Source organism: Hyla sarda, unplaced genomic scaffold (genome assembly GCF_029499605.1).
Source record: "Hyla sarda isolate aHylSar1 unplaced genomic scaffold, aHylSar1.hap1 scaffold_1372, whole genome shotgun sequence".
NCBI classification, from domain to species: domain Eukaryota; kingdom Metazoa; phylum Chordata; class Amphibia; order Anura; family Hylidae; genus Hyla; species Hyla sarda.
Genome location: NW_026608001.1, coordinates 64,291 through 89,425, shown reverse-complemented (window position 1 = coordinate 89,425; position 25,135 = coordinate 64,291). Strand labels below are relative to the sequence as shown.

The window sequence follows — 25,135 nt, the reverse complement described above, 5'->3', positions numbered from 1 at the left end:
GAGGGATCTGGGTGGATGAGGGGGAGGGGCATGAGTCCATGAAGTCGAGGGACATGGCTGTATGGGGGGAGGGGTGAAGCGATGGGGTATGGGTGGATGAAGGGGACGGGGTACGGGAGAAAGAAGTGGAGAGGTATGGAGGATAAATGGCAGGAGTATGGAGGGGATGAAGAGGAGGGATATGGGGGGGATCTGGACAAAGGAAGGGGAGGGGTCTGGATGGATGAAGGGGAGGGGTCTGGACGGATGAAGGGGAGGGGCCTGGACGGATGAAGGGGAGGGACCTGGACGGATGAAGGGGAGGGGTCTAGGTGGATGAATGGGAGGGGCCTAGGATAAAGGGGAGTGGCCTGGGTGGATGAAGGGGAGGGGTCTGGGTGGATGAAGGGGAGGGGTCTAGGTGGATGAAGGGGAGGGGTCTGGGTGGATGAAGGGGAGGGGTCTATGTGGATGAAGAGGAGGGTCTAGGTGGAAGAAGGGGAGGGGGTCTAGGTGGATGAAGGGGAGGGGTCTAGGTGGATGAAGGGGAGGGGCCTAGGTGGATCAAGGGGATGGCCTTGGATAAAGGGGAGGGGCCTGGGTGGACAAAGGGGAGGGGCCTGGGTGGACAAAGGAGAGGGGTCTAGGTGGATGAAGGGGAGGGGTATAGGTGGATGAAGGGGAGGGGTATAGGTGGATGAAGGGGAGGGGCCTAGGTTGATGAAGGGGAGGGCCTTTGATAAAGGGGAGGGGCCTGTGTGGATAAAGGGGAGGGGCCTGGACGGATGAAGGGGAGGGGTCTAGGTGGATGAATGGGAGGGGCCTAGGATAAAGGGGAGTGGCCTGGGTGGATGAAGGGGAGGGGTCTGGGTGGATGAAGGGGAGGGGTCTAGGTGGATGAAGGGGAGGGGTCTGGGTGGATGAAGGGGAGGGGTCTATGTGGATGAAGAGGAGGGTCTAGGTGGAAGAAGGGGAGGGGGTCTAGGTGGATGAAGGGGAGAGGTCTAGGTGGATGAAGGGGAGGGGCCTAGGTGGATCAAGGGGATGGCCTTGGATAAAGGGGAGGGGCCTGGGTGGACAAAGGGGAGGGGCCTGGGTGGACAAAGGAGAGGGGTCTAGGTGGATAAAGGGGAGGGGTATAGGTGGATGAAGGGGAGGGGTATAGGTGGATGAAGGGGAGGGGCCTAGGTTGATGAAGGGGAGGGCCTTTGATAAAGGGGAGGGGCCTGTGTGGATAAAGGGGAGGGGTCTGGGTGGATGAAGGGGAGGGGCCTGTGTGGATAAAGGGGAGGGGTCTGGGTGGATGAAGGGGAGGGGTCTGGGTGGATGAAGGGGAGGGGTCTGGGTGGATGGAGAGGAATATTAGGTGTATGGATTGAGGAGTGGTTCTTTGTTCTCACTCTAAACTTCAGCAGACCAAGATGGTGCCATATATAAGAAGTATGTCTGCTGCAAAATAATAATAATGATATGTATGTTTTACCTGCACCAGTGTGGCCCCGGAAGTGCTGTGTTCGGGCCCCTGAGCTCCAGTCCCAGCAGGCCACAGTGTTATCGAATGAGCCGGTCACAAGCTTTTGTTCATCAAAGGTGACAGCAGCGCAGGTGTGTGTCTGGATACCGTAGACACATTGGCCGGTGCTCACGTCCCACAGCTTTGCAGACAAGTCATCAGAACCTGCAGCGCACGAGAAGCAGACATCAGTATAGTGTATTCCACCCTCCCACCCTACGCTGACACCAATCTACATAAACAGACCCCAGTCTGTATAAGTTAGGGTATGTTCACACTACGGAATTCCCGTGGAATTCTGCGGTGTGAACTTAACATTAGTGTGAATGGGTCTCCGCGAGACCCGTTCACACTGTGGAATTTCAGCGGCGGACATAGCAGTCAATGGTGACGGCGCAGTCAATGGTCCTACCGCCGGAGCCGGCTGCAAGTCTGAATCTCCGTCCGTGTGAACATACCCTTACAGAACCCAGACATCAGTACACCATCTGTCAGATGGGTGCCCCCCCTCACTAAGGCCCGGGATGACAGCCAGGATCGCCCGGGGCCCCACTCATTCCCTTTACCTGTACATAGGAGGCCGTCCTTATAATAAAGTGCATATACTCTGGCGCTGTGTCCAATGAGGGACGCGGTCTGGAAGGCTTCATGGTTGGCCAGTTGCTTCATACGTACGACAGCCTTCAGGTAAACCTTCTTCCAGTGCAGTGTGTCCTGCACAGCTTCGTCAATCTGCCATCCCAGGCCGCGGCACGCCATCTGCCATACCTCCGTGCAGGCGCTGATCACCTTGTTCCATTGCTTGGACACCAGGCAGCAAGTGAGCAGGGTCTGGGGGTCCAGCCATTTCAGTAGGTAGAAGCTGAGCTCCAGGGGAAGAAGCTTCAGGAAGTCGCGTTTCAGCAGAGTCTCCAGGTTATTGGACAGGTGACGCAGCTGCACAGCGCCGCTCAGGCTGATCAGGTGATCCAGGGTCTCATTTTTCTGCAGGTCAGTGAGTGTGAAGAACGACGCTGAAAGGTTCTCAAGCCATGTCTCAAAATCCTTCTTCTCCATAAGTTTACAGGAGCTGCAGGCTAGAAGAAAGAATACAAGTAACAGGTCAAATACAGCAGACCCGCCATGACAGTACAAGACCCATAGTGACCCCCAAGACACATCACATGACAGTGCAAAATCCATAGTGACCCCCAAGACACATCACATGACAGTGCAAAACCCATAGTGACCCCCAAGACACATCACATGACAGTACAAGACCCATAGTGACCCCCAAGACACATTATATGATAGTACAAAACCCATAGTGACCCCCCAAGACACATCACATGACAGTACAAGACCTATAAAGACCCCCCCAAGACATCACATGACAGTACAAGACCCATAGTGACCCCCAAGACACATCACATGACAGTACAAGACCTATAAAGACCTCCCCAAGACATCACATGACAGTACAAGACCCATAGTGACCCCCAAGACACATCACATGACAGTACAAGACCCATAGTGACCCCCAAGACACATCACATGACAGTACAAGACCCATAGTGACCCCCAAGACACATCACATGACAGTACAAGACCCATAGTGACCCCCAAGACACATCACATGACAGTACAAGACCCATAGTGACCCCCAAGACACATCACATGACAGTACAAGACCTATAAAGACCTCCCCAAGACATCACATGACAGTACAAGACCCATAGTGACCCCCAAGACACATCACATGACAGTACAAGACCCATAGTGACCCCCAAGACACATCACATGACAGTACAAGACCTATAAAGACCTCCCCAAGACATCACATGACAGTACAAGACCTATAAAGACCTCCCCAAGACATCACATGACAGTACAAGACCCATAGTGACCCCCAAGACACATCACATGACAGTACAAGACCCATAGTGACCCCCAAGACACATCACATGACAGTACAAGACCCATAGTGACCCCCAAGACACATCACATGACAGTACAAGACCCATAGTGACCCCCAAGACACATCACATGACAGTACAAGACCCATAGTGACCCCAAGACACATCACATGACAGTACAAGACCCATAGTGATCCCAAGACACATCACGACAGTACAAGAACTATAGTGACCCCCAAGACATATCACATGACAGTACAAGACCCATAGTGACCCCCAAGACACATCACATGACAGTACAAGACCTATAAAGACCCCCCAAGACATCACATGACAGTACAAGACCCATAGTGACCCCAAGACACATCACATGACAGTACAAAACCCATAGTGACCCCCCAAGACACATCTCATGACAGTACAAGACCCATAGTGACCCCAAGACACATCACATGACAGAACAAGACCCATAGTGACCCCAAGACACATCACATGACAGTACAAGAACCATAGTGACCCCCCAAGACATATCACATGACAGTACAAGACCCATAGTGACCCCCCAAGACACATCACATGACAGTACAAGACCCATAGTGACCCCAAAACACATCACATGACAGTACAAGAACCATAGTGACCCCCAAGACATATCACATGACAGTACAAGACCTATAAAGACCCCCCAAGACATCACATGACAGTACAAAACCCATAGTGACCCCAAGACACATCACATGACAGTACAAGACCTATAAAGACCCCCCAAGACATCACATGACAGTACAAGACCCATAGTGACCCCCAAGACACATCACATGACAGTACAAGACCTATAAAGACCCCCCAAGACATCACATGACAGTACAAAACCCATAGTGACCCCCAAGACACATCACATGACAACATGAGAGGGGGCGCCGATCACGACAGCAGATTTTCCCCACAACAAGAGGGGGCAGCGATCACATGACAGCAGAACAGACCCTGTCACATGAGAGGGGGAAGCGATCACATGACAGCAGACGTTCCCCCGTCACATGAGAGGGTGTACCGATCACATGACAGCAGACCGGCCCGCCACATTAGAGGGAGCACCAATCACATGACAGCAGACCCGCCTTGTCACATGAGAGGGGGCACCAATCACATGACAGCAGACCTGCCCCCGTCACATGTGAGGGGACAACGATCACATGACAGCAGACCAGCCCCCGGTACATGAGAGGGTGTACCGATCACATGACAGCAGACCTGCCTCCGTCACATGAGAGGGATCACCGATCACATGACATCAGACCTGCCCCCATCACATGAGAGGGAGCACCGATCACATGACAGCAGACCTGCCTCCGTCACATGAGAGGGAGCACCGATCACATGACAGCAGACCTGCCCCCGCCACATGAGAGGGAGCACCGATCACATGACATCAGACCTGCCCCCGTCACATGAGAGGCAGCACCGATCACATGACAGCAGACCTGCCTCCGTCACATGAGAGGGAGCACCGATCACATGACATCAGACCTGCCCCCGCCACATGAGAGGGAGCACCGATCACATGACAGCAGACCTGCCCCCGTCACATGAGAGGGAGCACCGATCACATGACAGCAGACCTGCCCCTGTCACATTAGAGGGAGCACCAATCACATGACAGCAGACCCGCCTTGTCACATTAGAGGAGGCACCAATCACATGACAGCAGACCTGCCCCCGTCACATTAGAGGGAGCACCGATCACATGACAGCAGACCTGCCCCTGTCACATGAGAGGGAGCACCGATCACATGAAAGCAGACCTGCCCCCGTCACATGAGAGGGAGCACCGATCACATGACAGCAGACCCGCCTTGTCACATTAGAGGAGGCACCAATCACATGACAGCAGACCTGCCCCCGTCACATGAGAGGGGGCACCGATCACATGACAGCAGACCTGCCCCCGCCACATTAGATGGAGCACCAATCACATGACAGCAGACCTGCCCCCGTCACATGAGAGGGAGCACCGATCACATGACATCAGACCTGCCCCCGTCACATGAGAGGGAGCACCGATCACATGACAGCAGACCTGCCCCCGTCACATGAGAGGGAGCACCGATCACATGACATCAGACCTGCCCCTGTCACATGAGAGGGAGCACCGATCACATGACAGCAGACCTGCCTCCGTCACATGAGAGGGAGCACCGATCACATGACATCAGACCTGCCTCCGTCACATGAGAGGGAGCACCGATCACATGACATCAGACCTGCCCCCGCCACATGAGAGGGAGCACCGATCACATGACAGCAGACCTGCCTCCGTCACATGAGAGGGAGCACCGATCACATGAAAGCAGACCTGCCCCTGTCACATTAGAGGGAGCACCAATCACATGACAGCAGACCCGCCTTGTCACATTAGAGGAGGCACCAATCACATGACAGCAGACCTGCCCCCGTCACATTAGAGGGAGCACCGATCACATGACAGCAGACCTGCCCCCGTCACATGAGAGGGAGCACCGATCACATGAAAGCAGACCTGCCCCCGTCACATTAGAGGGAGCACCAATCACATGACAGCAGACCCGCCTTGTCACATTAGAGGAGGCACCAATCACATGACAGCAGACCTGCCCCCGTCACATGAGAGGGGGCACCGATCACATGACAGCAGACCTGCCCCCGCCACATTAGATGGAGCACCAATCACATGACAGCAGACCTGCCCCCGTCACATGAGAGGGAGCACCGATCACATGACATCAGACCTGCCCCCGTCACATGAGAGGGAGCACCGATCACATGACAGCAGACCTGCCCCCGTCACATGAGAGGGAGCACCGATCACATGACATCAGACCTGCCCCCGTCACATGAGAGGGAGCACCGATCACATGACAGCAGACCTGCCTCCGTCACATGAGAGGGAGCACCGATCACATGACATCAGACCTGCCTCCGTCACATGAGAGGGAGCACCGATCACATGACATCAGACCTGCCCCCGCCACATGAGAGGGAGCACCGATCACATGACAGCAGACCTGCCCCCGTCACATGAGAGGGAGCACCGATCACATGACAGCAGACCTGCCCCCGTCACATGAGAGGGAGCACCGATCACATGACAGCAGACCTGCCCCCGTCACATGAGAGGGAGCACCGATCACATGACAGCAGACCTGCCCCCGTCACATGAGAGGGATCACCGATCACATGACATCAGACCTGCCCCCGTCACATGAGAGGGAGCACCGATCACATGACAGCAGACCTGCCCCCGTCACATGAGAGGGAGCACCGATCACATGACAGCAGACCTGCCCCCGTCACATGAGAGGGAGCACCGATCACATGACAGCAGACCTGCCCCCGTCACATGAGAGGGATCACCGATCACATGACATCAGACCTGCCCCCATCACATGAGAGGGAGCACCGATCACATGACAGCAGACCTGCCCCCGTCACATGAGAGGGATCACCGATCACATGACAGCAGACCTGCCCCCGTCACATGAGAGGGAGCACCGATCACATGACAGCAGACCCGCACTCGTCACGAGAGGGGGCACAGATCACATGATAGCAGACCTGCACCCATCACATGAGAGAGAGATCACATGTACATACCGTATTTCCTACATAGAGAGAGGGTATATATATATGATAGAGAGAGCGAGCATGAGGAGTCACATGTACACCATATATATATATATAGATAGAGAGTGAGAGAGAGAGAGCATGAGGAGTCACATGTACACCATATATATATATATATATAGATAGTGAGAGAGAGAGAGTATGAGGAGTCACATGTACACCATATATATATAGATAGAGTGAGAGAGAGAGAGCATGAGGAGTCACATGTACACCATATATATATATATAGATAGAGAGTGAGAGAGAGAGAGCATGAGGAGTCACATGTACACCATATATATATATATATAGATAGAGAGTGAGAGAGAGAGAGCATGAGGAGTCACATGTACACCATATATATATATATAGATAGTGAGAGAGCATGAGGAGTCACATGTACACCATATATATATAGATAGAGAGTGAGAGAGCATGAGGAGTCACATGTACACCATATATATATAGATAGAGAGTGAGAGAGCATGAGGAGTCACATGTACACCATATATATATATAGAGAGAGTGAGAGAGCATGAGGAGTCACATGTACACCATATATATATATATATATATATATATATAGATAGATATATATATTTATATAGATAGATAGATAGATAGAGAGTGAGAGAGAGAGCATGAGGAGTAACATGTACACAATATTTCCTATATATAGAGAGGGCATGAAGAGTCACATGTACATGACATTTCCTATATATAGAGAGGGCATGAAGAGTCACATGTACACAATATTTCCTATATATAGAGAGGGCATGAGGAGTCACATGTACACGATATTTCCTATATATAGAGAGGGCATGAGGAGTCACATGTACACGATATTTCCTATATATAGAGAGGGCATGAGGAGTCACATGTACACAATATTTCCTATATATAGAGAGGGCATGAGGAGTCACATGTACACGATATTTCCTATATATAGAGAGGGCATGAGGAGTCACATGTACACGATATTTCCTATATATAGAGAGAGCATGAGGAGTCACATGTACACAATATTTCCTATATATAGAGAGGGCATGAGGAGTCACATGCACACGATATTTCCTATATATAGACAGGGCATGAGGAGTCACATGTACACGATATTTCATTTATATAGAGAGGGCATGAGGAGTCACATGTACACAATATTTCCTATATATAGAGAGAGAATTAGGAGTCACATGTACACAATATTTCCTATATATAGAGAGGGAATGAGGAGTCACATGTACACGATATTTCCTATATATAGAGAGGGCATGAAGAGTCACATGTACACAATATTTCCTATATATAGAGAGGGCATGAGGAGTCACATGTACACGATATTTCATATATATAGAGAGAGCATGAGGAGTCACATGTACACGATATTTCCTATATATAGAGAGGGCATGAGGAGTCACATGTACATGACATTTCCTATATATAGAGAGGGCATGAGGAGTCACATGTACATGATATTTCCTATATATAAAGAGGGCATGAGGAGTCACATGTACACAATATTTCCTATATATAAAGAGGGCATGAGGAGTCACATGTACATGATATTTCCTATATATAGGGAGGGCATGAAGAGTCACATGTACACGATATTTCCTATATATAGAGAGGGCATGAAGAGTCACATGTACACGATATTTCCTATATATAGAGAGGGCATGAAGAGTCACATGTACACCATATTTCATATAGAGAGAGAGGGCATGAAGAGTCACATGTACATGATATTTCAAATAGAGAGGGCATGAGGAGTCACATGTACACAATATTTCCTATATATAAAGAGGGCATGAGGAGTCACATGTACATGATATTTCCTATATATAGGGAGGGCATGAAGAGTCACATGTACACGATATTTCCTATATATAGAGAGGGCATGAGGAGTCACATGTACACAATATTTCCTATATATAAAGAGGGCATGAGGAGTCACATGTACATGATATTTCCTATATATAGGGAGGGCATGAAGAGTCATATGTACACGATATTTCCTATATATAGAGAGGGCATGAAGAGTCACATGTACACGATATATCCTATATATAGAGAGGGCATGAAGAGTCACATGTACACCATATTTCATATAGAGAGAGAGGGCATGAAGAGTCACATGTACACGATATTTCCTATATATAGAGAGGGCATGAAGAGTCACATGTACACGATATTTCCTATATATAGAGAGGGCATGAAGAGTCACATGTACACGATATTTCATATAGAGAGGGCATGAGGAGTCACATGTACACGATATTTCATATAGAGGGGGCATGAGGAGTCACATGTACACGATATTTCCTATATATAGACAGGGCATGAAGAGTTACATGTACACGATATTTCCTATATATAGAGAGGGCATGAGGAGTCACATGTACACAATATTTCCTATAAATAGAGAGGGCATGAGGAGTCACATGTACATGATATTTCCTATATATAGAGAGGGAATGAGGAGTCACATGTACACGATATTTCCTATATATAGAGAGGGCATGAGGAGTCACATGTACACGATATTTCCTATATATAGAGAGGGCATGAAGAGTCACATGTACATGATATTTCATATAGAGAGGGCATGAGGAGTCACATGTACACGATATTTCCTATATATAGAGAGAGCATGAGGAGTCACATATACACAATATTTCCTATATATAGAGAGGGAATGAGGAGTCACATGTACACGATATTTCCTATATATAGAGAGGGCATGAGGAGTCACATGTACACGATATTTCCTATATATAGAGAGGGCATGAAGAGTCACATGTACATGATATTTCATATAGAGAGGGCATGAGGAGTCACATGTACACGATATTTCCTATATATAGAGAGGGCATGAAGAGTCACATGTACATGATATTTCCTATATATAGAGAGGGCATGAGGAGTCACATGTACATGATATTTCATATAGAGAGGGCATGAGGAGTCACATGTACACGATATTTCCTATATATAGAGAGGGCATGAAGAGTCACATGTACATGATATTTCATATAGAGAGGGCATGAGGAGTCACATGTACACGATATTTCCTATATATAGAGAGGGCATGAAGAGTCACATGTACATGATATTTCATATAGAGAGGGCATGAGGAGTCACATGTACACGATATTTCCTATATATAAAGAGGGCATGAGGAGTCACATGTACACGATATTTCCTATATATAGAGGGAATGAGGAGTCACATGTACACGATATTTCCTATATATAGAGAGGGCATGAGGAGTCACATGTACACGACATTTCCTATATATAGAGAGAGCATGAAGAGTCACATGTACATGATATTTCATATAGAGAGGGCATGAAGAGTCACATGTACATGATATTTCCTATATATAGAGAGGGCATGAGGAGTCACATGTACATGACATTTCCTATATATAGAGAGGGCATGAAGAGTCACATGTACATGATATTTCATATAGAGAGGGCATGAGGAGTCACATGTACATGATATTTCCTATATATAGAGAGGGCATGAAGAGTCACATGTACATGATATTTCATATAGAGAGTGCATGAGGAGTCACATGTACACGATATTTCATATAGAGAGAGAGGGCATGAGGAGTCACATGTACACGATATTTCATATAGAGAGGGCATGAGGAGTCACATGTACACGATATTTCATATATATAGAGAGGGCATGAGGAGTCACATGTACACGACATTTCCTATATATAGAGAGAGCATGAAGAGTCACATGTACACGATATTTCCTATATATAGAGAGAGCATGAAGAGTCACATGTACACGATATTTCCTATATATAGAGAGGGCATGAAGAGTCACAAATACATGATATTTCATATAGAGAGGGCATGAGGAGTCACATGTACACGATATTTCCTATATAGAGAGAGGGCATGAAGAGTCACATGTACATGATATTTCATATAGAGAGAGAAGGCATGAAGAGTCACATGTACATGATATTTCCTATATATAGAGAGGGCATGAGGAGTCACATGTACACGATATTTCCTATATATAGAGAGAGCATGAAGAGTCACATGTACACGATATTTCCTATATATAGAGAGGGCATGAAGAGTCACATGTACACGATATTTCCTATATATAGAGAGGGCATGAAGAGTCACATGTACATGATATTTCAAATAGAGAGGGCATGAGGAGTCACATGTACACGATATTTCATATAGAGAGAGAAGGCATGAGGAGTCACATGTACACGATATTTCATATAGAGAGGGCATGAGGAGTCACATGTACACGATATTTCATATAGAGAGGGCATGAGGAGTCACATGTACACGATATTTCCTATATATATATAGATAGAGAGAGAGAGAGAGAGAGAGAGAGAGGGCATGAGGAGTCACATGTACACGATATTTCCTATATATAGAGAGGGCATGAAGAGTCACATGTACATGATATTTCCTATATATAGAGAGGGCATGAGGAGTCACATGTACATGATATTTCCTATATATAGAGAGGGCATGAAGAGTCACATGTACATGATATTTCCTATATATAGAGAGGGCATGAGGAGTCACATGTACATAATATTTCCTATATATAGAGAGGGCATGAAGAGTCACATGTACACGATATTTCCTATATATAGAGAGGGCATGAAGAGTCACATGTACATGATATTTCCTATATATAGAGAGGGCATGAGGAGTCACATGTACATGATATTTCCTATATATATAGAGAGAGGGCATGAAGAGTCACATGTACATGATATTTCCTATATATATATAGAGAGGGAGGGCATGAAGAGTCACATGTACATGATATTTCCTATATATATAGAGAGAGGGCATGAAGAGTCACATGTACATGATATTTCCTATATATATATAGAGAGGGAGGGCATGAAGAGTCACATGTACATGATATTTCCTATATATATAGAGAGAGGGCATGAAGAGTCACATGTACATGATATTTCCTATATATATATAGATAGAGAGAGAGAGAGAGAGAGAGAGAGAGAGAGAGGGCATGAGGAGTCACATGTACATGATATTTCCTATATATAGAGAGGGCATGAAGAGTCACATGTACATGATATTTCCTATATATAGAGAGGGCATGAGGAGTCACATGTACATGATATTTCCTATATATAGAGAGGGCATGAAGAGTCACATGTACATGATATTTCCTAAATATAGAGAGGGCATGAGGAGTCACATGTACATAATATTTCCTATATATAGAGAGGGCATGAAGAGTCACATGTACACGATATTTCCTATATATAGAGAGGGCATGAAGAGTCACATGTACACGATATTTCCTATATATAGAGAGGGCATGAGGAGTCACATGTACACAATATTTCCTATATATAAAGAGGGCATGAGGAGTCACATGTACACAATATTTCCTATATATAGAGAGAGCATGAGGAGTCACATGTACACGATATTTCCTATATATAGAGAGGGCATGAAGAGTCACATGTACATGACATTTCCTATATATAGAGAGGGCATGAGGAGTCACATGTACACAATATTTCCTATATATAGAGAGGGCATGAGGAGTCACATGTACACGATATTTCCTATATATAGAGAGGGCATGAGGAGTCACATGTACACGATATTTCCTATATATAGAGAGGGCATGAGGAGTCACATGTACACGATATTTCCTATATATAGAGAGAGCATGAGGAGTCACATGTACACAATATTTCCTATATATAGAGAGGGCATGAGGAGTCACATGCACACGATATTTCCTATATATAGACAGGGCATGAGGAGTCACATGTACACGATATTTCATTTATATAGAGAGGGCATGAGGAGTCACATGTACACAATATTTCCTATATATAGAGAGGGCATGAGGAGTCACATGTACACGATATTTCATATATATAGAGAGAGCATGAGGAGTCACATGTACACGATATTTCCTATATATAGAGAGGGCATGAGGAGTCACATGTACATGACATTTCCTATATATAGAGAGGGCATGAGGAGTCACATGTACATGATATTTCCTATATATAAAGAGGGCATGAGGAGTCACATGTACACAATATTTCCTATATATAAAGAGGGCATGAGGAGTCACATGTACATGATATTTCCTATATATAGGGAGGGCATGAAGAGTCACATGTACACGATATTTCCTATATATAGAGAGGGCATGAAGAGTCACATGTACACGATATTTCCTATATATAGAGAGGGCATGAAGAGTCACATGTACACCATATTTCATATAGAGAGAGAGGGCATGAAGAGTCACATGTACATGATATTTCAAATAGAGAGGGCATGAGGAGTCACATGTACACAATATTTCCTATATATAAAGAGGGCATGAGGAGTCACATGTACATGATATTTCCTATATATAGGGAGGGCATGAAGAGTCACATGTACACGATATTTCCTATATATAGAGAGGGCATGAGGAGTCACATGTACACAATATTTCCTATATATAAAGAGGGCATGAGGAGTCACATGTACATGATATTTCCTATATATAGGGAGGGCATGAAGAGTCACATGTACACGATATTTCCTATATATAGAGAGGGCATGAAGAGTCACATGTACACGATATTTCATATAGAGAGGGCATGAGGAGTCACATGTACACGATATTTCATATAGAGGGGGCATGAGGAGTCACATGTACACGATATTTCCTATATATAGACAGGGCATGAAGAGTCACATGTACACGATATTTCCTATATATAGAGAGGGCATGAGGAGTCACATGTACACAATATTTCCTATATATAGAGAGGGCATGAGGAGTCACATATACACAATATTTCCTATATATAGAGAGGGAATGAGGAGTCACATGTACACGATATTTCCTATATATAGAGAGGGCATGAGGAGTCACATGTACACGATATTTCCTATATATAGAGAGGGCATGAAGAGTCACATGTACATGATATTTCATATAGAGAGGGCATGAGGAGTCACATGTACACGATATTTCCTATATATAGAGAGGGCATGAAGAGTCACATGTACATGATATTTCCTATATATAGAGAGGGCATGAGGAGTCACATGTACATGATATTTCATATAGAGAGGGCATGAGGAGTCACATGTACATGATATTTCCTATATATAGAGAGGGCATGAGGAGTCACATGTACATGACATTTCCTATATATAGAGAGGGCATGAAGAGTCACACGTACATGATATTTCATATAGAGAGGGCATGAGGAGTCACATGTACATGATATTTCCTATATATAGAGAGGGCATGAAGAGTCACATGTACATGATATTTCATATAGAGAGGGCATGAGGAGTCACATGTACACGATATTTCATATATATAGAGAGGGCATGAGGAGTCACATGTACACGACATTTCCTATATATAGAGAGAGCATGAAGAGTCACATGTACACGATATTTCCTATATATAGAGAGAGCATGAAGAGTCACATGTACACGATATTTCCTATATATAGAGAGGGCATGAAGAGTCACAAATACATGATATTTCATATAGAGAGGGCATGAGGAGTCACATGTACACGATATTTCCTATATATAGAGAGGGCATGAAGAGTCACATGTACATGATATTTCATATAGAGAGAGAAGGCATGAGGAGTCACATGTACACGATATTTCCTATATATAGAGAGAGCATGAAGAGTCACATGTACACGATATTTCCTATATATAGAGAGGGCATGAAGAGTCACATGTACATGATATTTCAAATAGAGAGGGCATGAGGAGTCACATGTACACGATATTTCATATAGAGAGAGAAGGCATGAGGAGTCACATGTACACGATATTTCATATAGAGAGGGCATGAGGAGTCACATGTACACGATATTTCATATAGAGAGGGCATGAGGAGTCACATGTACACGATATTTCCTATATATATATATATAGATAGAGAGAGAGAGAGAGAGAGGGCATGAGGAGTCACATGTACACGATATTTCCTATATATAGAGAGGGCATGAAGAGTCACATGTACACAATATTTCCTATATATAGAGAGGGCATGAAGAGTCACATGTACACGATATTTCCTATATATAGAGAGGGCATGAGGAGTCACATGTACATGATATTTCCTATATATAGAGAGGGCATGAAGAGTCACATGTACATGATATTTCCTATATATAGAGAGGGCATGAGGAGTCACATGTACATGATATTTCCTATATATAGAGAGGGCATGAAGAGTCACATGTACATGATATTTCCTATATATAGAGAGGGCATGAGGAGTCACATGTACATAATATTTCCTATATATATAGAGGGCATGAAGAGTCACATGTACACGATATTTCCTATATATAGAGAGGGCATGAAGAGTCACATGTACACGATATTTCCTATATATAGAGAGGGCATGAAGAGTCACATGTACATGATATTTCCTATATATAGAGAGGGCATGAAGAGTCACATGTACACGATATTTCCTATATATAGAGAGGGCATGAAGAGTCACATGTACATGATATTTCCTATATATAGAGAGGGCATGAGGAGTCACATGTACATGATATTTCCTATATATATAGAGAGAGGGCATGAAGAGTCACATGTACATGATATTTCCTATATATATATAGAGAGGGAGGGCATGAAGAGTCACATGTACATGATATTTCCTATATATATAGAGAGAGGGCATGAAGAGTCACATGTACATGATATTTCCTATATATATAGAGAGGGAGGGCATGAAGAGTCACATGTACATGATATTTCCTATATATATAGAGAGAGGGCATGAAGAGTCACATGTACATGATATTTCCTATATATATATAGATAGAGAGAGAGAGAGAGAGAGAGAGAGAGGGCATGAGGAGTCACATGTACACGATATTTCCTATATATAGAGAGGGCATGAAGAGTCACATGTACATGATATTTCCTATATATAGAGAGGGCATGAGGAGTCACATGTACATGATATTTCCTATATATAGAGAGGGCATGAAGAGTCACATGTACATGATATTTCCTATATATAGAGAGGGCATGAGGAGTCACATGTACATGATATTTCCTATATATAGAGAGGGCATGAAGAGTCACATGTACATGATATTTCCTAAATATAGAGAGGGCATGAGGAGTCACATGTACATAATATTTCCTATATATAGAGAGGGCATGAAGAGTCACATGTACACGATATTTCCTATATATAGAGAGGGCATGAAGAGTCACATGTACACGATATTTCCTATATATAGAGAGGGCATGAGGAGTCACATGTACACGATATTTCCTATATATAGAGAGGGCATGAGGAGTCACATGTACACGATATTTCATATATATAGAGAGGGCATGAGGAGTCACATGTACACGATATTTCATATATATAGAGAGGGCATGAAGAGTCACATGTACATGATATTTCCTATATATAGAGAGGGCATGAAGAGTCACATGTACATGATATTTCCTATATATATATAGAGAGGGCATGAGGAGTCACATGTACACGATATTTCCTATATATAGAGAGGGCATGAAGAGTCACATGTACACGATATTTCCTATATATAGAGAGGGCATGAAGAGTCACATGTACATGATATTTCCTATATATAGAGAGGGCATGAAGAGTCACATGTACATGATATTTCCTATATATATAGAGAGGGCATGAAGAGTCACATGTACATGATATTTCCTATATATATAGAGAGAGAGGGCATGAAGAGTCACATGTACATGATATTTCCTATATATATAGAGAGAGGGCATGAAGAGTCACATGTACACGATATTTGAGACCATATAAGGCTGAAGTGTAAGAAGTACATGATAGGTCATTAAAGAGGTAGTGATGCCCTATAACTGGAGAGCGGCGCTATATATTACCAACGCTTATATATATATATATTATTTATTTATATCCTACAAATAAATAAATGGTAGACTTCACTGATTTCAAATAACATACTCTTTATTGAAGAAGGCATTTAAAATCATATTTAAAAAAAGCACAAAGAACATGGAAAAAAGATCCACAGAATAATGATAGAATCTGCTGGTTGGAGAAAATGGAGAATAAAACAGAAGAACAATGCGAGGTCGGAGGAACGACGGCCTCCCCCAGGGGTGAATGAACCCATCAGCACCATTACCTGTAGGTCACAGAGAACGCCACCCAAAGGTGCGTTTCACGTTACGTTTGATCACAGGGTCACCGTGTCTATTGGGGTCTATAGTGGTCACTGAGCCACGTCACCACATACTACCCGCAGCGCTCTGGGAATACGCAATGACGCGGCCCCACATAGACGTGTGGCCATGGAGCCTTCAGTGCGGGCTCAGCCTCCGGTGGCTGACATTACACAAGATCTATGGTTGGGCCTTTTAGCAATGCCGGCCTTCTTTTGCTATACATTGCTTGTATTCTAGCATCTCATTTTATACATTTTTGGTTCCTTTTATATATTTTCTTTAGATCCATAAAGACTTTTTTCTTTTGGATCTTTTTCAATGCACATTGACATTTCACAGCACCTACAGCCTTCACACATTTATTTTGGTTGTAGTGCACATTTTTGGGGTATTGTTTGGCACATTTTTTTATCCAATTCTTTATTTAGATTTTCAATAATGTCATAACAAAGATGTAAAACAGTAAATCAAAGCAGGCTTTGAACAATAGGTACAGAGCATTTGATTTGTTCAAACAAGGTTATACTACTGTCCTGGCTCAGTTTACATGTCTAGTATTGGTACCTTCAAGCCCATAAATGTGATAATAATAGATTATATGTTGTCATCTGGGGGTCCTTCCTAGCCTCCAAAGCGGCTTTGAAGCGGTAGTATAAATACGTTTTCCAGATCACACCAACTCAACTTTAAAACAGAAAATTATCTAAATAATAATCCAAGATGAATCAGAATCATTAAGAGCACTGAATACAGAAAAGAGGAAGAAAGAAGAAAAAAAGTCAGGAAGAGAAGAGTTAAGAGAGGAAAAAGGGGAGAAGGGGGGGGGGACAAGGGAGGGGAGGAGGGGGGGACAAGGGAGGGGAGGATGGGGGGGACAAGGGAGGGAAGGAGGGGGGACAAGGGAGGGGAAGGGGGGGACAAGGGAAGGGAGGGACAAGGGAAGGGAGGGGGGACAAGGGAGGGGAGGAGGGGGGGACAAGGGAGGGGAAGGGGGGACAAGGGAAGGGAGGAGGGGGGGACAAGGGAAGGGAGGAGGGGGGACAAGGGAGGGGGGGACAAGGGAGGGAAGGAGGGGGGACAAGGGAGGGAAGGAGGGGGGACAAGGGAAGGGGGGACAAGGGAAGGGAGGGGGGGACAAGGGAGGGGAGAAGGGGGGGACAAGACAAGGGAGGGGAGGAGGGGGGGACAAGACAAGGGAGGGGAGGAGGGGGGGGGACAAGGGAGGGGAGGAGGGGGGGGACGAGGGAGGGGAGGAGGGGGGACAAGGGAGGGGAAGAGGGGGGGGGGACAAGGGAGGGGAGGAGGGGGACAAGGGAGGGGAGGTGGGGGGGGGGAATAGGCACGGCAGTCGGAAGTCTGTGTCATAAAGTTAATATTGTATCTATTCCGAACTAGTACTTGTGGCATCTGTACTGAACTGTGTTTCGCCTCTATAATGTAGCCAGGGATACCACGTCTTGATGTATTTATCATAAGAGTGATTACTCCAACTGGACAATTCTTCCAATCTACAAATAGTACCCACTTTAGCTAGCCATTCATGTAATGTTGGGGCGTTAGGCTGTCTCCAGTGCAATGGGATCAAAAGTTTTGCTGCTGCCAACAAATGGGCTAAAAGAAAATGTTTGTGCAGTGTAGCTCCCTGGTATGGTAGGCCTAAAAGTCCGAATTGTGGGGTCAGTTGTACCTTCTCACCCAAGATCAGGTCTATGAGTCGCCCCACCTCTGTCCAGAAATCTGCTATAGCCGGACATGACCACCACAAGTGAGACAGTGAACCAGTGTGTTTGCATCTTCGCCAGCATTCGTTCGTAGGGGACAAGCCCCAGTGGTGCAGTAGTTCTGGGTTTCTGTTCCATCTAGAAATAAGTTTAAAATGGTTTTCTTGAAGTTTCACACATCTGGAGAAGCCGGGAGCATTTTTCAATACGGTCGTTCTCTCTTCCTTTGTCAGAGAAAGTCCCAACTCTTTCTCCCATGACACCAAATACATAGGGGCCGCACCCTCCCCCTCCTTATTGATATGAGAGCGTATAAATGGGAGTCTGATTTTGGACTCCGCCGCAGACTGCGATGCTATTTCGAGCCAAGTGGGATCTTTCCTGATGACGTACACCTTAACCCCTTAAGGACCAAGGACGTACCGGTACGTCCTTGGTCCTGCTCTTCCGATATAACGCGGGGTTACACAGTAACCCCGCGTCATATCATGGCGGGCCCGGCGTCATAGTGAAGCCGGGACCCGCCTCTAATAGCGCGCAGCGCCGATCGCGGCGCCGCGCGATATTAACCCTTTAGCCGCGCGCTCAAAGCTGAGCCGCGCGGCTAAAAGTGAAAGTTCCCGGCTAGCTCAGTCGGGCTGTTCGGGATAGCCGCGGCTAATCGCGGCATCCCGAACAGCTGACAGGACAGCGGGAGGGCCCCTTCCTGCCTCCTCGCTGTCCGATCGCCGAATGACTGCTCAGTGCCTGAGATCCAGGCATGAGCAGTCATCCGGCAGAATCGTTGATCACTGGTTTCTTATGAGAAACCAGTGATCAACATAGAAGATCAGTGTGTGCAGTGTTATAGGTCCCTATGGGACCTATAACACTGCAAAAAAAAAGTGAAAAAAAAAAGTGAATAAAGATCATTTAACTCCTCCCCTATTAAAAGTTTGAATCACCCCCCTTTTCCAATAAAAAAAAAAACACAGTGTAAATAAAAATAAAAATAAACATATGTGGTATCACCGTGTGCGGAAATGTCCGAATTATAAAAATATATCATTAATTAAACCGCTCGGTCAATGGCGTGCGCGCAAAAAAATTCCAAAGTCCAAAATAGTGCATTTTTGGTCACTTTTTATATCATTTAAAAATGAATAAAAAGTGATCAATAAGTCCTATCAATGCAAAAATGGTACCGTTAAAAACTTCAGATCACGGCGCAAAAAATGAGCCCTCATACTGCCCCATACACGGAAAAATAAAAAAGTTATAGGGGTCAGAAGATGACAATTTTAAACGTATTAATTTTCCTGCATGTAGTTATGATTTTTTCCAGAAGTCCGACAAAATCAAACCTATATAAGTAGGGTATCATTTTAATCGTATGGACCTACAGAATAAAGATAAGGTGTCATTTTTACCGAAAAATGTACTACGTAGAAACGGAAGCCCCCAAAAGTTACAAAACAGCGTTTTTTTTTTCAATTTTGTCGCACAATGATTTTTTTTCCCGCTTCACCATAGATTTTTGGGCAAAATGACTGACGTCATTACAAAGTAGAATTGGTGGCGCAAAAAATAAGCCATCATATGGATTTTTAGGTGTAAATTTGAAAGAGTTATGATTTTTTAAAGGCAAGGAGCAAAAAACGAAAATGCAAAAACGGAAAAACCTCCGGTCCTTAAGGGGTTAAGCATTGATTGGCATGAGCTTCGCACAGCTTGGGCGTGTAAGAAGTGTAATGTTCTGTTGGGCAGGAGGGAGTGTATGAGGTCTTGGGTCGGTGGGGTGTTATCAGGGCACAAGGTCTTAATTGAAACCTGAATGAGTTTAGACCAGATGTCTGAGGGCACGGACACAGGGCAAGGCAGGGGATCAAAGAGCTAGGCATCAGTGGAGAGATCGTGTGAGAGGTAGTCGCGTCCCACTGTCTCTGCCTGTCAAAGGTCTTCTTAACCGTTAACGTACCCACTAACACAGGATTTGTTATCTTAGAGATGAGGTCAGCCATGGGCAACCAAACCGCCTGCAGGGCCGAAGAACTGTCCGGAGCCAGTTGTAGAGTCTCTAAGGTATTGCCCTGCAGAAGGCTAGTACCCGAGGAAACCTCCACCCATCTTTGTAAGTGTGCCATTGTATAGAGTTGTGCTATGTCAGGGACTCCCAACCCCCCCCCTGGTGAGTGAGTGAGGCAGGAGAGGACATTTGGAAAACCACAGGAAGGAAGAAAACACTCGCTTCCACTGGAGGAGATGGGTCGAGGGTAGTTTTAACGGTGCCATACGGAGTAGATAGAGTATGGAGGGAACCACGTAGATTTGAAGTAAATTTCGTCTCCCTATCCAGGAGAGGAATGGAAGGTTATAGGAATCGAGTTGCCTTTTGATTTTATCAAGTAGCGGAGGGTAGTTACCGTAAGTTGAAATAATTTAGATAGGTTCGCGGGGAGCACTATACCCAAATACTTAATGATTTCCGTGGGCCACTTGTAGGGGGAGTGTCTTTTCAAATCTGCAAGCAGGCCCGGAGGGACCGACACGTTCAGCACCTCTGATTTAGTGTAATTTACTTTGAAGTTTGATAGTACCCCATATCCGTCTAGGACACCCTGTATTTTGGGCAGAGCCTCCATTGGGTTTGTAATTAGTAATAGCAGATCGTCTGCAAAGGCAGCAGCTAAGTGTGTATGCCCCCAATTGTAAGCCCTCGTATACCTTCCTCCTGTCTATTGTTTGGCACATTTTATATACACACAAAGGAAAAGGTACCCAGTTGCCCATAGCAACCAATCAGATCACTTCTTTTATTTTGTAGAGGCCTTGTTAAAAATGAAAGAAGCGATCAGATTGGTTGCTATGGACAACTCAGTAACTTTTCCTCTGGACAGATTTTGATAAATCTCCCCCATGGTAGTTATTTGCAGATAGAGCGATATTTGGGTTTTATGCCCATTTGTATGAATTCTTGGTTTTGTTTTTTCACATTGGATATAAATATAATTAATTCATATTCACTTGCATATTCATATGACAACTTCATATTTTCATATATTTTTCATAAATTTTTCCTGTTTACATTGCACTTTAATATATATTTACAATTTTTATATATTTTATTCTTTATATATATTCACTATCAATTAAATATATCTATATTTAATCATTGGTACACTACTATTGTTAAACTAATGAATTGATATTTATGAATTTATATATTTATTTTATATTTTCATACCTATTTAATAATCACTTATTTATTCTTTTTTTATAATCTTTGTCATAATATAATTTATACTTTATGAATTTCTGTGCCCCAGTTAATTAGAATATGTAATTCTGACATCTATTGTAATAATTATATATGGCACTGCAATACTTCGCTCCCTATGCCTTGTATGTGTTGAATTCTTGTGTTGTCAGATATCGGAGGCTGAGCCCGCTCGGCGCCCACGCGTCTATGTGGGGCCGCGTCATTGCATATTCCCAGAGCGCTACGGGTAGTGCGTGACCCTGTGATCAAACATAACATGAAACGTGCCTTAGGGTGGCGTTCTGTGTGACATGGTGCTGGGGGAGGCCGACATTCCTCCAGCCTTGCAATGTTCTTCTGTTTTATTCTCCATATTGAAGGAGATTTATCAAGCTCCGTAGTAGATTATTTTTTTGGGGGTAAAAAAGGCGCACGTACTTGCGCACGTGTGACTTTTCTATACACGCTGCAACTTTTCGATTTTTGCTTATTCCAAAGCATATTTCTGAAATCTGCTCACGTAGTATTTTTTTTTTTACTTTGCAGTGGTCATGTATTTATCAAATGCAATAGTCGCTATTTATGAAGAAAAAAAGTTGCAACTCCATTTAAAAGTGGCATATGTATTCCAGGTCCAACCTGGCTTACAGAAAGTGAAGACGTCTGCAGAAAAGGACATTAACACCCACTTTAACAGCTGTTCTTGTTCTGCATCATGAAACAAAGCTTCTACATTAATGTTAATTATAGAAAAAAATCATCATGTAACTAAATAACTATTAATTTTAAGGTTGAAAATCCACACTGCACACCTTATTAATCTTAGGACACCTACATGCTGGTGTACCCACTACATTTTAGAATTAATGTTGTGTTAAAATACAATGAAGCACAAAATAATTGTGTAAGAATTTTTACAGACTACGTAAATAACCCATATGTGACACTAACATTTTTCTTTAAAAAAAAAGAAACCTCCATAGTAATACAGCTTCATGCACATTTTGGGGAGGGTAACGTACCGAGTGTTTTTTTTTTTTTTGTGGCTTCACTATTGTTTATGTGCCTGTTGGTGCTGCGCCATATTCCTTCCTGACGTAAACTCCGGCCTCAGCGCAGCGATGAAAGACTCCACCCACTGTCACAAAATGCGGGCTAAAAATAAAACAAAAAAGCCTCCAGAGTACGGATATTCATGGTGCGGCATAGTATTTTTTAAATATTTTTTTTATTTCTGAGGAGGGTGGAGGGCTGTTGCCGGATAGTTGGAGTGCAGCTATTTAGTGCCAAGCAGTGTCACCCCATGCGGTACGCCCCCCCCCCCCCCATCCCCGTCACTCTCCCCGCTACTGGTAATAAATGGTACATAAAGAACTTCAGCTATTAACATAAGGGAAAACTTTTCTGATTTAAAAAAAGGCCGTGCGACTATTTGATAAATAGGTCACATGTAAGCAAAAGTAAGTTAAAAAAAATTGTCATTAAAGCCGTACGTTTGAAAAGAATGATAAATCTCCTTCATAGTCTATGTCTATAGGGATTGTGCAAGATGAATTCACTTCTGTGCAAGTAGATTTGTACTATACAGATACTATGCAGAATTTTATGCTGTGCACTATGGCCTTTTTAGCAGGGAGTGATGTCCTGTCATTCACATATTGCTGCTCTCACCTTCATTTTTGTATTGCCGCGTTCCCTCCATTTATTGTTTACACTTTGTCCCGGGAGGAAAACTCATTTTCTCCAGTCAGCAGATTCTATCATTATCCTGTGGGTCTTTTTGCTGTGTTCTTTGTGCTTTTTTATGTGATTTTATATGTCTTCAATAAAGATTATGTTATTTGAAATCAGTTAAGTCTACCATTTATACATTTGTAGGATATATTGTATACGGGTAGCATATAGAGCTGCGGCGCAGTTATTGTAGGATTTATATACATACATACACATATATCTATCACAGGAGCAGAAGATATAGGGAAGTGTTCTGGGGCGTTACCATAACTTCTCTCAAGTACATTGGGGCAGATCGGGACGAACATCCCCCCCCCCCCCCCCCCCCCGTCATCCCAAATCCTAGTAACACAGCAAAGTCTAAACACAATGGTCCTCATTTACTTAGGAAATCGGGTTGTAAGTCTATGTTGCTTTCTTACCCGACCGCTTTTTTCCCCTGGTATTTATTATTATGTCGCATCCTGTTTGTCGCTCGTGGGTTTTGTCGGTTTTGGTTTCCAACTCCTCTGAGTTGTCGGGAAAAAATCCACAACAATTCAACAAATTCGGGTTGGAAACCTTTATAAATACGTGGGAAAGCTCAGAAATGTCGGGTTACGCCCCTTTTTCGGGTTTGGGAGAATCTACATCGGGTCCGTCGGGAAAAAATGTTTCATCGTGTCGCAGACTGGTGAACGATGTCTGCGACATGTCGCAGACAAAGATGCGCCCGAAAAAACGGACAACACAAGTCGGGTTTAGAATAGTAAATGAGGGCCAATGTGTAGCTGAGGTTGTAGTGCGCCATGTGGCCAAGAACCAAGCAGATCCTGAAACGCATCGTAACAGCATCGTGTCCATCAAAGTGCCGCCTGCCGAAAATCCAACCATCTAAATACAGCCCCAGGGGAAACAAGGGAGACATATCTGTATATATATATATATATATAAATTCATTATCTGTATATATAACATATATACTGTCAGGCCCATACATATTGGGACATGGACATAATTCTAACATTTTTGGCTCTATACACCACCACAATGAATTTGAAATGAAATTAACAAGATGTCCTATAACTCCAGACTGTCAGCTTTAATTTGAAGGTATTTACATCCAAATCAGGTGAACAGTGTAGGAATTACAACAGTTTGTATATGTGCCTCCCACTTGTTAAGAGACAAAA

General features: G+C 44.1%; 1 protein-coding gene across 1 annotated transcript in view; it reads right to left on the bottom strand.

Moving 5' to 3' along the window:
• Positions 1-1,462: 1,462 nt before the first annotated feature.
• The window catches only part of LOC130306431 (F-box/WD repeat-containing protein 2), a gene marked incomplete at its 3' end in the record, with an annotated part of 65,570 nt that continues 41,897 nt past the window's right edge, over positions 1,463-25,135 (bottom strand). Inside the window, 2 exon segments of the mRNA XM_056552097.1 lie at positions 1,463-1,657; positions 2,059-2,568. Coding sequence (XP_056408072.1) covers positions 1,463-1,657; positions 2,059-2,548 — 685 coding nt within the window.